Raw genomic sequence first — 15,559 nt, forward strand, 5'->3', positions numbered from 1 at the left:
TACATCAGTGTTTCCCAACCCTGGTCCTCGAGCCCCTCCCCTGTCCTGCATGTTTGAGATGCTACCCTGCCTCAGCTCACCGTGATACAAGTACCTGTGTCATTAACAGAGTTGTGCAGACCTTGGTTACAAGCAAATGAGGACCAAAAATTAGAATCAGGTGTGTTGGTGCAGGGTGTTATGTCCTGTCTAGGGCTGTCCAAGACACAACATGAAAGAGCCCATCTTCCTCAAGTCCCAAGCAGCCACCAATATTTTGAATATGAAGATGGATTTATTTACAGGAATTGAATTAAATGAGATAGAGCCTGCCTCTCACCTGAAAATAGCTGGGATAGGCTCCAGCAGACCCCCGTGACCCTGCAAAAGGATAAAGCGGGTATAGATAATGGATGGCTGGATGGGTGGATGGATGGATGGATGGATGGATGGATGGATGGAGATAGAGCTTGATCTGGCTTCAGGGTGGACCATGGCCAACATAAACAAAACAGATTTAACTGGGGAGTAATCAATCTAACCTAACCAAACAACAAACCTCCCTGACTAGACCATGGATGTATTATATAACTAGACATGGACTAGACATGAGAAAACAAGGTTAACCAAAATGGCAGTCCACCCCTAATTAGGTATGACAAAAGATAATGTGATTTCTATTAAGACCGGGATCTGAAGTGTGGCCAATTGAGAGAGGTGGGAGAATGCCTCTTCTGCCTGGGGCTCATCCAGGCCCTTTATGAAGCAGCAGGTAAGATGGCCAAGCTGGGAGCCAATCCCCCAATCACCTGCTGCTCCACACACACACACCTATTTACATATCATCACAAGTGGATAGACACACCTGACACAGATGTCCGCTCTGAAAAACACAAACATATTACATAGCTGTCAAGTTTTGGAATACGGGAAATTTTCCCGCCGCTGTACCACCAGCCCAACTGAGGTCCAGGGTCTTACATTTTAAGATAGATTTACGTGAAATCCAAAATATCTACTTGTCAAAAACAAAAACTTTTTTCACTTCAATCAAAAAAAAAATCACTTCAAATCGAAAAAAATATTTTCAATCCAAAAAAAAGTGTTCAAATGCAATTTTTTCGGTCTCAAATATTTTTTTGCATTCAAACACTTTTTCTTTGATTGAAAAAGTTTTTTTTTTATTGAAGTGATTTTTTTATTGAAAATATTTTTTTCTTTTTGAAGCAACGTCGTTTTTGATTAAATGATAAAGACACAAATGTCCTACCCATAATATGGCCAAAACACTACTTCAATCAAAAAAGTTGCTTCAAACTAAAAACTTCACTTCTATCAAAGAAAACATTTCCAATCAAAGAAAAACAGTGTTCAAATGTATTTTTTTGAGTCTCAAATCAATTGTTTTGCATTCAAACACTTTTTTTCTTTGATTGACTTTTTTTTTTGATTGAAGTGATTTTTTTTTTAATTGAAAATATATATTTTGATTGAAGCAATCTTTTTTGATTGAATAATTAAGACACAAATCTACCTCCATATTTTTCTGATTCTGAGTAGAACTCGAGTTACCGTCAGTGAGAAAAGGCGCGAGGCCGCGCAGCTCGTGCACAGTCAGGTGAGCTTCACCTGAACTACACCTGAGTGTCGGCTGTTGCGGAGCTGCGGCGACCCTGAACCAGGTGTACATCTGGAAATCATTGATCAAAACATGTTGAGGAGGAAACCAACGCGCTTGGAGCTGAAGATCGATGACATAGAGGAGTTTGAGAGTATGAAGAAGGAGCTGGAGGCCAGGAAGCGCCAGCGAGAGGAGTGTGAGTCCGGAGCGGGCAGCTCCATCCTCAGCCCTGGAGAATCAGTGCAGTCCTCCACCCCGCTGAGCAGGGCGGCCATCATCAATGAGCGTGTTGGGTACAAGCCCCACCCCGCACTGCCAACCCTCTTTGGAAATTGGTAATTTCAATACATTTTAAACAAAAAACAAATCGTGGGGTCTGCGTCGTGTTAAATCGACGCAGAGCCCACGCCGTAGGGTACGGCGGCGTCGCGCGACGTACGGTTCCCGTCGCCGCGTACCGTACGCCGTAGGTTCTGCGTCGATTTAATGCGGAACCATAAATCAGCATTAACTGCGTTGGAGTTGGAGGATCATGGCGCAGCGCAGGAGGCACAAGAAGCGGATCCAGGTAACACCACCTCCAGTGGCGTCAATTCAGTCGAAACTAAGGTATGGCAAGGTTACGAGTCACAGAACTTAACTAGAGTAGCCTATCAATCAACACGTCCAGCAAATACTCATCACACAAGTCTCCTATGTAGTTTATCTGTGTGGTCAAGAAAACTGGAACTTTTTCAAATGCAGTCTCGCTCACACTGCAAAAAACTCAAAATCTTACCAGGAATATTTGTCTTATTTCTAGTTAAAATGTCTCATTTTTAGTCATTTTTAGTCTCATTACACTTAAAACAAGAGTCATCGCCAGAAAAATAACTTGTTTGACCATTTTCACCTGTTTCAAGTAAATTTTCAATTGAAATAAGTAGAAAAATCTGCCAGTGGGACAAGATTTATCTTCTTATTACAAGCAAAAAAATGTTCTACTTATTTTAAGTGAAAATCTACTTGAAACAGGTGAAAATTGTTGTTTTTTGAGTCTTGTCTTAAATGTAGTGAGATTTTTTTGACTAAAAATTAGACATTTTAACTAGAAATAAGACAAATATTCTTGTTAAGGTTTTGAGTTTTTGCAGTGTAATAACTTGTGAACATTTGTAGTTATTTTATATGTATTAAATAATAGAATAATCAATACAAAAACATTTACATTTTCCCTTGAAGCCAAGGTGTGGCGGCTGCCATACCTTGCCATACCCAATTGACGTCCCTGACCACCTCCCCTATCAGGGCGCATTTCTGTCCGATTTAAAAATAGCAAACAGTAAATAAACAAATATGGCACTTATTGACATATATACAATTAAAGAACTGAAGGTGCAGCAGTATGAGGTAGAAAAATGACGGCTCTAAATAAAATAACATATATACACAGGGGTGCACACAAGCCGGGACTCGAGGGCCAGTCTACTGCACGTTTTAGATGTTTCCCTGCCTCAACACAACCCTGATAGACAAGGCTGTGTCACCAACAGAGTTGTGTAAACCTTGATGACATGTTGATGACGACCAGTGATTAGAATCAGGTGTGTTGAAGACAGGGAAACATCTAAAACATGCAGTAGACTAGCCCTCGAGTCCCGGCTTGTGTGCACCCCTGTATACACCATTTTTTTTAAAGTGAGAGGTGCAGCAGAATGAGGCAGACATGATTATTGCCGGAAGGTGCATTGTTACAGCATGTGATAGTTATTATAATTACTGCTATTATTGTTATTGCACGGTGATTGGTTTCTCTGAGACTATCAATTATGAGAGTTCATCAGAGCAACAGCTTGGAGGAAGAAACTGTCCTTGTGTCTGGAGGTTTTGGCTACAGAGCTCTGTAGCGCCGTCCAGAGGGGAGGAGTTCAAACAGACTGGCCTGGGTGTGAGGGGTCTGCAGAGATGCTACCTGCCTGTTTCCTAGTCCTGGACCGGTACAGGTCCTGGATAGATGGGAGGCTAATCCCAATTATCCTCTCTGCAGACTTGATTGTCCGTAGTATAGCATGTCTGATGAAGGGGATGTTACCCACTCCAACTAATCAAAAATGGTCCATGTCTAGAAACATGAAAGTTGAGGAAGCAAAGCAATTAATTGTAATCTTGAGAGAAATATCCAGTTTTTAACCCAAGTTTACATTATACATGAGTCCAAAAGAAAGAGAGACTCACTGAACCGGCTTCTCTGGCTGCTGATGAGTCCAAGATAGCCAGGCCAGGCGTTTGTGCACGGTTCTCCTCTCTGCCACTGTCTCCAGAGACTAAGGCCCTGTCCCAATACTACCACTACCCCTAGTTTTCAGCCCTACCCCTAAATTTTGCGCGTTCCCGTGAGGGTAATGGTGTCCCAATTTCTCTTTTCACCTAGGGGTAGTGAAGAAAACTAGTGTAGTGGCTATGAATCTGGCCCTACGGAGCGAGGGATTTCCAATGCTGACTAGCTGATCTAGGGCCAGAAAAATTTGCCAGAATGCTTTTCGTCGTCATTTGCGGACTGAATAAAAAATAAAAAAACATGGTGGACATTTCTTATTTTTTAGTGAATAAAATCTATATTTTGAGTTAGTTTCTGTATAAAAATGCGTTTTGAATACATTTCTAGCGAGAAATATATATTTTACTTTCATAATATTCACTCAGTGAATGTACATAATCACTCGTTTGCCCGTTGTTGCGAAGATCACGCCAAAATAAAGGCTGATATATGGTTCCGCGTTACACCAACGCAGATTCTACGGCGTAGGTTACGTACCCTACGCCGAAGCCTCTGCGTCGATTTAACGCGGACCCATAAATCAGCTCCGGAGCCGACAGGCAGAAATCTCGAACTTTTCGGAGCAAATTTTTTAACAGGCGTAGCTACAACTGTTAGATTTCATCTATTAAACCAACATTTATCTTCCTAAATGATTTATTTCAGCCAGCGGTAATTCTCAACAGAGCTACAGGTTTTCTTCCCCGGGACGACGACGCAGGGCGATCATGTCTGTACTCCGGCTGCTGCTCTGAGCCGGCAGCTCTTCTCATCTCCGAAAACACCGGGTCAAATTTCTTAACAGGCGTTATTTGGATAAACTGAGCCTAGGTTGAGGATCTTAACGGTTACTTTTACGCCTGGAAAAAATATTAAAACTTAATAAAGTGGCATATTAACAGTGCTACAGCTGAAATTAAAACAGCTTTTGGCTCTCAGCTTCCTGATTTTAGTGGTGGTGCTGAAAGTAGGGGGAGTGGGTGTATTGGGACAGGCCCCTGGGAAGATTTCAAGTGCCCTAAAATCTGTCCCTTCTTTTTTAAGGGTAGTGATAGTGAGGGAGGGCTAGTGGAAGAAAGTAGGGCTAGTGAAAGAAAGTAGGGGGTGTATTGGGATTAATTTTTGTTTGTTTTTGGTTGTTTTAACCCAAACTTCCAACTTAATTTCCCCCCGAAGATCTTCACACTGACCCTTTTTAGATTTACTTCCATAGCTGCGTTTAGCGGCTTTTAGCTCATTGTTCTGGAAGACGATGACAGTTTCAGTCTCTTTTTTGAGCCGGTTTACGAGAACATACAGTACCACAGATGTCTTTTCTTCACTCGCTCAAGCGTGCAGGGATTCGAGCAGAATTTCCACTTTGTGTGTCTCGTTTTTCATGAGTCCTTCCTCCGCTGACTGTTTCAGAAGCACAAATCAAACATGATGAGCCCCGCGTGGCGCTGTGGCCGCCTGATGGAGAGCTGCTCCTCGCACGTCCCGTGCTGCGACCCCTGCGCCTCCTGCCGCTGCCGGCTCTTCAACACCATCTGTCACTGCTGGAGGATCAACCCGCTGTGCTTGAGAAGGACCTAGAGGGAGCGCGGGGGAACATGTGGTCACAACAAACCCACGCCTGGACACAATGCAGTACACATGGAAACACAGAGGTAACCACAAACAACAGAGCTCCCAGGAATTTCTGTATTTCTGCACAAGAACGATCTGAAACGTCCCCAAGTTTTCACACAAGTTGTGAAAGTTTTCAGAAAAAGGGTACTTTTCATCATATAAGATTAAAGTTATTATCCCTGAACATCATTTACTGAGGAGGTTCATCTAATACTTGTGACTCATAAGAGCCAGATGTTTTGAAGACACTCCAACTCTCAGATTTACACCCGATTAAATGTGCAAAATTATCCTTTTTGTATTTAATTGTTACATATTATTGTAGTTAATAGTTAATTCTTATGTGGATTTATTATTGCATTTTTTTCCGACTGAAATGTCCTAAAACATTTCACATTTCAACATGACGAGATATGCTTTTTTTCATTATTGAATCTTCTTGGATCGAATAAGTGAAAAGATGTTATTTAAAATCTGTGCATGTGCAGTTTATACTGTAGGCAGTCGTGCATGTATCCCTGAGAGACCTTCATGACCATAATGCAAGTTTGTATAAATTTAAAAAATAAAGAAATATAACATTATTTCATTTCTACCCAAGGACTCTGCGCTGCCTTATGGTCAGCATCTGTTCAGAGTTGAGAAGGAAAAGGATCCGCGTGTGTCTTTCATTTTGCAGAGATAATCCCGTCTTCTAACTCGCTTGAGAGCAGAGCAGAGGTTTGAGGACAAGTAGGAGTGAGGGGTTATGAAAACCAGTCCAGTAACATGTGTCTTTGCTTTACTTTGCAAGGCAGTGCACTGATGTGATGTGATGGAGCATAAAACACGCAGTTGCTACATGCAACATATCTGCAGGGAGCAGTATGACAATCATACCTCTTTCCTCTATAAAGCTCCTGATTTCTCGTTTCACTGCCAATTGATTCTCTCCCAAGCAATCGATAATATTCTGCATAATGAGATTAATAGAAGAGAAATACAGCCATTATTGCTGCTGGAAAAGCTGCTGTTTTCACCTAAAAGCCTGTGAAGCTGCATTCCTATATTTATTAAATTTTTTTTTGCATTATTCAACACAGACCAAGCGCCTTTGGGAACCTCAATTTATATAATGCTACCAGCTTTCATGTCACAGAGTAGTGTGGACCAGAACATGTTAGGAATAAACCTCTTAGGATTGTATGAAATTGGTGAAAGGGTTTTTTTATAAGATTCTACACTGGTTGTTGCTGTCGGGACAGGATCACCTCCTGGTTAGACTGTTTGGCTGATCTCTGACTCTTTAGGACGATGAAGAAAAAACACATTTTAAAGTTTTACTTTTCTTAGATCGTTCCTGATTTGACACCTCAAGTAGGAAGCAGTCAACAGAGATGTAAGGCTGAAGGTGTGACAGATACGGTTCACCTATAATGTACAAAACACCTCCCTTTTCAGGATAAATACGCCCAGATCGATGACAACCGTGTGCATTTCTGTCCTAGCTCTGTGTTTGAGAGAAGTACCTCCGGCCGGAAAATATTGTGCATGATATAATAAAAGCTTGTATTAACATTTGATTCTGTTCACTGGTTTTCTTCTGGTGCACCAGACAAACGAACAAGCGGATCTTTCAAACCTTTGGGTTGAGAGCAGGATCCGAGAAGCCCCGGGCCGTTTATGGACCACAACAGTTAAAGAGGAAGGAAAAATCACTGTGTGAATGTTAGTCAGAGAGGCAAAACCCGGAAGTAAGGGAAGAAAACCGAGACTTGAAAAGCTGAATGTACACCAGTCGTTTGGCATGATGGCAGCGTTTCAGGAGCTGAGTTTTAACGTTGACCATGGCTATCTGGAGGGTCTGCTTCGAGGGATGAAGGCCGCCATCTTGACCCAAACCGACTACAACAACCTGGCCCAGTGTGACACGCTTGAGGGTGAGAGTTTTGTTTCATTTCTTAGATCCCTGATGTATTTTACAGGCCTCTTGGAGGCTCTTGATGCGAGTCTGTGCATCAGGGGTCACCAACCCTGGTCCTCGAGGGCCGGTGTCCTGCATGTTTTAGATGTTTCCCTGCTTTAACACACCTGATTCTAATTAATCATCGTCATCAGCTTTTCATCCAGGGCTGCACAATTCTGTTAATGACACAGTCACTTGTATCATGGTGCAATGAAGCAGGGAAACATCTAAAACCTGCAGGGACACCGGCCCTCGAGGACCAGGATTGGTGACCCCTGCTGTGCATCTTTGAGAAGTTGTTGTGGTCCCAGCAGGCTTCATCCAGTTTTCTACACCAGGAGCTCATTTATCCAGAAGATCATCCCAAAGTAATTTCCCAGAAGTTCCTTCTGTTTGAGAGAAATAAAGTGCAACTTAATAGAGATCAAAAGCAGCTACAAGCTGGAGGTTTCTGAGTTTTGGGCCGCAGCACATTTGCTGCATTTGTCATTATTTCATTATTAAGTGTGCAGGCGTGTTGTGGCTGATATAGTTTAATGCTTCAGCTGCTTCTCAATCCTGACGTGAGGCGCGTGTGTTGGTCAGACAGGTGCTTTCCCTGCTCCTTTCCGGAGACATGAAGCTGCACGGACTACGGCAGGCTGCTGTCCTCGTCTGAGGACGACCTGACCGTGTCTTTGATGGACAGCAGGCTGACGGAGCATCTGGTGACCGACTTCAGCTGCCTGTGACCACTGCTGTCCACCTTCCTCGACTACATGACGTAGGCTGCATCCACATGCACTCAACTGCATGCACACTTCCTTCAGGATAGCTTTCTTTAAAGGGGACCTATTATGGCATCTAATACCTACTTTAAACAGGCCTTGAATGTCTTAAAAACAAGCTTTTGATTGTTTTTGATTGTTAGAAATTCAGCCTCTGAGCCATGTCTTTATCATCCCATTGTCTAACCGCATTCTCTATGCGGAATTCTGAGTGGGCGGGGCTATGATAATGAGGCTCTGTGCTGATTGGCTGCCTGACGCGATGACGCGATACACCGCTACGAAAAAATGGTGGAAGCTCCGGTCGGTGAAGTTGTTGTTGTTGTTGTTCCGGCCAGAGTTAGTTGTGGGCGTGGTTTCACTCATCGGAGGCCAACCTATGTAAATCAGAATCTGAACGGCTCGTAGAAGCCACATCACACTGGACGGCTCATCCAGGCGGCTGTACAGACACTGCAGAATTTGGTTGCTTTCTTCCTTCTCTGAGTTGGCAGGCTGAGGGGAGACACCTTTATATATGTTAAAGCAAGAGAAAACCTGTTTTTCATAATAGGTCCCCTTTAATTCTCCATCACTTCTTTATCATAATGTGCAATGTCCTACTTAAAAAGCCTGCATATATTTGCATCAAATTAAGGGTGCATTTGTGTGAAGGTAAAAATGTAAATGTTTTAAAAAAGCAGACAAAAAGGATCAGGCTCCATCCAATGTGTTTCCATAGCTACGGCTACATGATCGACAATGTGGTCCTGCTGATCAGCGGAGCCCTGAGAGGCAGAGAGATGGCAGAGCTGCTCCCATGGTGCCACCCACTCGGAGCCTTTGACCAAATGGCTGCCGTGGGCATCGCGCGCACGCCCTCCGAGCTGTACACGGCCGTCCTGGTGGACTCACCGCTCGGCAACCAGTCCCTCGTATCACAGTCTTCGTCAGGGAGAAAGAAGTTGTGTCTTTAAATAACAAGGAACGTCCCTGAAATGTCCCACACGCGAGGATGACTCGTGCCACTTCAGGTCCACTCTGCTCTTCAGCTCAGTGTCAAACACAGCAGTCAGTGTAGTGTAATGTTGATTATCTGCAGGGAACTGGAAATTATACATTAGTAACATGAACATTTGCTAGATTTGCACATCTTGAGGGTAAAATGGTGTTTTTAGAGGTGACAAACTATTAAAGAAATTATTTTTTGGGCTTAGAAGCATATTTTTTATCAATTGAGGTGACATCCCCCCTGTATTATTGATCATCAAGCTAAAGCCCAGTATGTTTGAGTGTCTTTTCTCTGCACCGTAGGTGTGTTTTTCCAGGACTCCGTATCTGAGGCCGAGCTGGATGAGATGGAAGCTGAGATCCTGAGAAACAAACTGCACAAGGTGACTGTGCTGTGACATATCAGCTCAAGGGTTACAACCACATCTAAATAATAACTATATAAACATAACAAATAGGCACCACAGACCAAAGTCGTCAAAGACTGCCACATAAAGGTCTAACAGTACCTCATTTCAGACCTTTGAAGGCATAAACTGCCCCAGGAACCAAGAAGTAAACATCCGTGTTCACTCTTTTAATAATCTTTTAAGGGAGAGAGGGACGCGTGGATGGACGGGTGGATGGATGAATGTCATTCTGTTTTTTTATTATACCAAAAAAGAAAAGAAAAAGTGGGCAATACCAAGTACCCCCTTGCTCCTTTCGTTGAATTTAAGAAGGTAAGTTGCAGACGGCTGCTGCTGATCAGCAGATCCTGACTAAGTGATCATCGAGGTGTGAAGACCTCTATAAAAGCAGATGTTTTGGTACTTTGGTGGTCAGGAACATCAAGGCGTTTTAAACTATGCCTAGAGGGAACAAATTAGGGCAAAGGCCTTCAGGAGGCACATTTTGATTCAGATACATTTAGGAGTTATAAAACTCTTTGGAGTTTATAGTTCTGTAGTGGGGGATGAGGTGGAGGGGGGTTATCCCAGCAATTTCATGTGGACACGTGGAGCTGATCGGGGTCAGTCCACCAACCCCCCAGCTGGGGGCCAGCCCCTCTACACACTCGTCCGTGATGGCCCCATAAAAAGCCTGTAAGTGTCCACTACCGAGACCCTCTAGGATCAGATGAGATTTACTTTGAAAGTTAAATATCTTCTGACCCCCCCATAAATAAATAAATACACACAAACATAAAAGCACATGATTAAAAAGAGGGGGTTGCAACTGTTGCACAATGTTTATCTCTTACTATCGTGCCAAATATGCCTGAAGTGACCACAGTGTTTCTGAAAGGTTACATTAACTTCCAGAGATTGTTGTTTTTGTTTCATCAAATCCTCTTCATCTGATTTCTGTTTTGTTAAAGGCATATTTAGTCTTTCCACAGTTTCTGCAGGGACCTGGGTGGCGCCACAAAGGATATTATTTGCCCCATCCTGGAGGTATGTGGGCAGTTTTGCCAAAGTATTTACAATCTGTTAATGATTTATTTTCCTGTAAATGCCACGTGCTCGTCTGTGCACGGTAGTTGGAGGCGGACCGGCGCGCCTTCATCATCATCATGGTGAACTCCTTTGGGACAGATCTCAGCGCTGAGGAGAGGAGCATGCTCTATCCAACCTGTGGCAGGCTGTTCCCAGAGGGACTGCAGCTGCTGGCGAGGCCCGAGGACCACGAGCAGGTCAAAGCTGTGGCCGACTGCTACCCGGTGATGCCTGATCTCACGCAGAATTCATGCCACCAATCATGTGGTTCTGGGCACGCAGTCTGAGTCAGCTGCATTAAGCTGCCCCCGCGTGAGTCGGTAATGGGCCTCCTTTCCTTCTGCCGTTCCAGTGAAACATTGGGGCGTTGTTTTATATTCTCAGGAGCAGTTTCCACGATATTTAAAACATGTATTGTGATTTGTATTTTAGCACTGAATAAAATCATAGTATCTTAAAATACTTGTTTAGGTCTAAACTTGTGTCAGCGCAGGTGATTGGCGAAGCAGAGGCATCCTTCCTAATAATTTAACCCAGCTTAAGTTAAATTTGGTGTTTTAGCCCAGGTATGGTTGTTTTCCTTATTTTCAGCAAGGCCAGTTGTGCAGGGGATGTAAATAACAAAATGCTTTAAAGTCATTTTGAGAAAACGTCTGCTCAGTGCCATGAGATATTTTAACAAACACTGTCATTGCATCGTCTGGGTCCATTTAAAATCACTGCTTGGCCTCTGGCTTTGGTTGTGTGGTAACCAGCAACTCTGCAGGTAAATCTAAAGCAGCGTAACACAGCAGCCTCTTGTAAGAAGATGTAACATTGGTGTAGCGGATAGAGTTGAGGTGCCTGCACCCCGGTGGTGATGTGCCCTGATTGGGTCACGTGGTGTTTGTGATGGTGATGATGGTGATTAGTAAGTAGCACCTGTTCACTCACAGGAATGATAGTTTGGTAGTTGGTGGGTGATGGGGGAAGCCTACTTTTTGCTGACTGCTTAACGCCTTTTTTGAAAGTTCATTGATGCATTATTCCGTGGTTGTGGATTTCACACTGTTTAATGATTGTGGATATTTATGAAATGATTCACGGATCTCTTTATGCTTGGATATAAGGATCATGAAATAAAGCAAAGCGATCTCCACAGCTTGGATTCTGTTATGGACAAGAAGCCCATTGAGCATTTCCCCTATTCAGCCGCTCGGCGGCTCTGGTTGACAAAATAGTCGCCAATAATTAGTAAGTAAGTCTATAAAAGTCGTAATAGCATGATTAGTGAATATAAGTGATCCCACTCAGTGAGTCCTGCCGTTTTCGACTTGCTGCAGTCATACAGTCATGAAATCAATGAAGAAACAAAACAAATGTTTATTAGGCTCATATTTGCATGTTGTAGTAAACTCAGAAAGGCTTTTTTAAGCTATAAATGGCATAACTGTGATATACCGCATCAACTCAGGTGTTAATCCACATTTACTACCTCCACTTGAACCACTTGAGTGTTTTGATACACAAGTTGAAGACCCGAGAGCAGGCCGCTGAGAGGCCGGACGAACAAATAAGTCCCATCATGAATAAAAAGGAGAAAACAAGCGCTGCTCGGGCAGGAAATCCAGAACAGAAACAAAAACCAGCAACTCACGGGGGAAAGTTGTTAGAGAGCGACGCAGAGCACAAGGACCTGCACGGTGTGTCCTCGTGTCCATGTAATGAACACAGAGGGATTGGCAGGGAGGAGGACAGACGGGAGGGTTTACTTCATGGAGGCTGACGAAAACACAGGTGTGATCAATCAAGAGAGACGGGAGTCAAACCAGAACGTCAAGAAAGGTTTTAAAACACTGTATTTGGTTTGTATTATTATTATTAGAGTTGTGTATTTTATTGAAGGATAGTTAGTATATGATGAAGTCTTTAATTGTTAATTAAATGCAATACAGGAGCAAAAATTAAGTTAATACTCCTGTCTGCACGGGGGCAGTTTAGAGTTGGTCGAGTTGGTGTCGAGTCAACGCCAAACGTACCCTACTGCAAATCAAAACCCAAAATCTGCAAATCAAAACCCCAAAATCTGCAAATCAAAACTCAATCAAACCACAGAATCTGTAACTCAAAGATCCATATCTCTAACTGAGAGCGCAGCCATTTTCCTCAGGTGCGCTTTTCTGTTTACGGTTTCAAATCTGAAACGAATCAAATCAGTGGCTTGCCAATTTCACGCAGGCAGGCACAACATAGTCCAGATCAACACACTTGGCATTGAATTAACGCCATGGTAACGTGACTTACTCAACCATCAACAATGTTTAGCGAAAACAAAAATCATCAGCGTTTTATTTAACAATTTAAAAGAAATGCAAGTTCCACGTCAGACTTTATTTCTTTGCTGTCCATGAGCTGGGTGGGGGGGTTAGGGTTAGGGTTAGGGTGCACTGCACTGCCGACATCTGGTTGTAGTCCTGTTGTTATCTGCTCTTTTTTCTCTTCTTCCCGAGCTCCAGCCATCCTTGCTGTTTCGGTTTATCTATCCTGAAACGCTCACTTGGGGGCAGGACCTACCCAACTGACAAGTCCAAATCATATATATGTGAAACAGTGGACAAAGCATTAGCGTCATGTGACCAATTGGTTTGGAAGGTTTTGGTTTTCTCTGCGCGGGTCCTAGCCATGTTGCTTCGGAAGCTGACGGAAACACGCCAACTGTGTCAATCAAAGTTAGCTTCGCCGCAGAGCTTTCGTCAGACTTTTTGCTTTAAACCGTTTAATATGTTGACTTGACGGCGAAATCAAAAATGACTGTCGCGTTTAGCCAATGCTGGGTTCATACAAACGGCCGGCTGCTTCGCTAACTAAGGAAGCATGAGGATAACGGATGAGGAGGCGATAACAGCCAGAGATTGGCTGACTGTCAATCAATCATATTAGAATGATTTTTTTTATGGTTGTCGTGGGTTTGAAATCAAATGAGTGAGCCCATAATAAGTTTCTGAACCAGGCTGTAAATATGTTTAGTTAAGCTCTAAAGTTGGACATTTGAACCTGGAGGTCAAAAGAGACTGACTCTCTTTCCAGGCCAGCCTCTAGTGGCCAGCCGAGGAACTGCAGCAAATCTTAGTTCTGCATGAGACTCAACCTGGAGGTTAGACAGCCGGCGCTGGGTTCAAGTACGCCCGCAAACCATGCATCTTCTTCCCGGCATCGTGCTATACTGAATGTTGCTCGCTGCCGCCACACATGCAGAAACTGGTATTATGAGTCTGGAGGACAGAAGCTGCAGTCATATAACTGCAGATATCTGAGCAAACACAGTCAACTGCTCTCATTTGTACTCATTCTCTTGCTGTTTCTAGGTTATTTTGGAATATTTTTACCTACAATCTTACACATTGTTCCATGCCAACCCTTGCCTATTTTGTCATAAATATCGAACTATCGATCGAGTTATATGGAAGCAGAGGCCGTGAACTCTCCCACTTCAACATCTATCGACAGTCGTCTGGGCGACTTTTGATAGTCGATCTCACTTGTACCTGCACCCCACTTTGTCTGCAAGGACCATGTCCACGCCGTCACTTAAGCAGATTATTTATTTTATTATTTACTATTTTGCTTCAAGTGCGTATTCTGTTCTCACCCAAAACTGCTTCAGGTCGCTTTACGAAAGCTTACACAGCTTACACCATCTCATAATAAAGACAGGGTTTCACTCCTGGCTGCTCTTTTAATGAAATGCATTATGCATGTGAAACGCTCTGCAGGACTATAAATTAATTTTTGAGGACCCCGAGCCGGGATCAGATGTAAAGACTCTTGAGGACAGATTCTTTGAAAAGGAGGTAAGATAACTTTAATATCTAATGTCTGCAAGAATGTCTCCTGAACTGAGCCTTTTGATGAGTCCAACTTTCAGAAATGAGAGTTAACTCACTTGTGATTAAATATAAAAAGTCCTAGTGGGCAGATTCCATACAGGCCTTTTGAAACAAACACTTTGGTTTTGAAAGCAGCTCCGTTTCTGCTGTTTTCCTGCAGGTGAAGCTGAACGTACTCGCCTTCCTGCAGCAGTTCCACATCGGGATATTTTACTCAAGTCAAGCTGAAGGAGCAGGAAAGTCGCAATATCGTCTGGATCGCCGAGTGCGTCACGCAGAGACAGAAGTCCAAGATACACAACTACATACCCATCATGTAGGGAAACAACTACCCAAGCAATTAACAGGACCGCACATGAAAGGATGCGCAGAAAACCCTGATGCCTCAAACTCAATAAAAATATTTGATTATCTGTGTGTTTTGCTTTGAGAATTGGTAGCAGCATTAATCTAAGTCTTGCTGCACAGAGCCAGCCTCGCCGTTGCTCGGAGGATACAGGAGCTCAGTGGACAGGATGTAATTTTGAAGGTAATAACGTTCGTGCAGCGGTTAGCAAAAACCTGCGCCAGCCACTTTTCACTGGACTATTTTACCCGCCGGTTCAGCACATGAACCGCAGAAACGTGTTGCGCTGCAGAGGAATCTGCTCTCAGCTGAACTTTTTTAATTTTTTGGCTCATAATGTTGCTGGAAATAGATGTCATTTCATCCACCCACTCTGGAACAACTCTGGACTCTGACCCATTAGGGTTATGAAAGTGAATTAAATATTTATGCATATTATTCATATTTATCATCAACTAGTGTTTTTATTGAGGCTACACAACTGTTGACTCCCAGCACCGCTGAGACCTCTGTACTCTGGGTTTGTGGAAACGCTCTCAGCTCCACTACTAGACGCTGCTGTGAGCTTCACTGGTCAGTTTCTTTGATTAAAAGCATTTCATGGATTCCTGATCCCGATTATTCAGGACTTTTTTCTTCTTCCTAAGAGATCATGGTTTA

At 43.2% G+C, this 15,559-nt stretch overlaps 1 protein-coding gene and 1 pseudogene across 1 annotated transcript; both read left to right on the forward strand.

Moving 5' to 3' along the window:
* Nucleotides 1-1,690: 1,690 nt before the first annotated feature.
* LOC133452230 (anaphase-promoting complex subunit CDC26-like) lies at nt 1,691-1,939 on the forward strand. Its single transcript, XM_061731449.1, has one exon. The coding sequence runs from the start codon at nt 1,691-1,693 to the stop codon at nt 1,937-1,939; it is 249 nt and encodes an 82-aa protein (XP_061587433.1).
* Nucleotides 1,940-7,296: 5,357 nt separating this feature from the next.
* LOC133452009 (V-type proton ATPase subunit d 1-like) lies at nt 7,297-14,873 on the forward strand (annotated as a pseudogene).
* Nucleotides 14,874-15,559: the final 686 nt, after the last annotated feature.

Source organism: Cololabis saira, chromosome 10, assembly GCF_033807715.1.
Source record: "Cololabis saira isolate AMF1-May2022 chromosome 10, fColSai1.1, whole genome shotgun sequence".
NCBI lineage: Eukaryota > Metazoa > Chordata > Actinopteri > Beloniformes > Belonidae > Cololabis > Cololabis saira.

Coding starts and splice junctions, on each gene's coding strand:
- LOC133452230 (XM_061731449.1), top strand. CDS start 1,691: ATGTTGAGGAGGAAACCAACGCGCTTGGAGCTGAAGATCGATGACATA.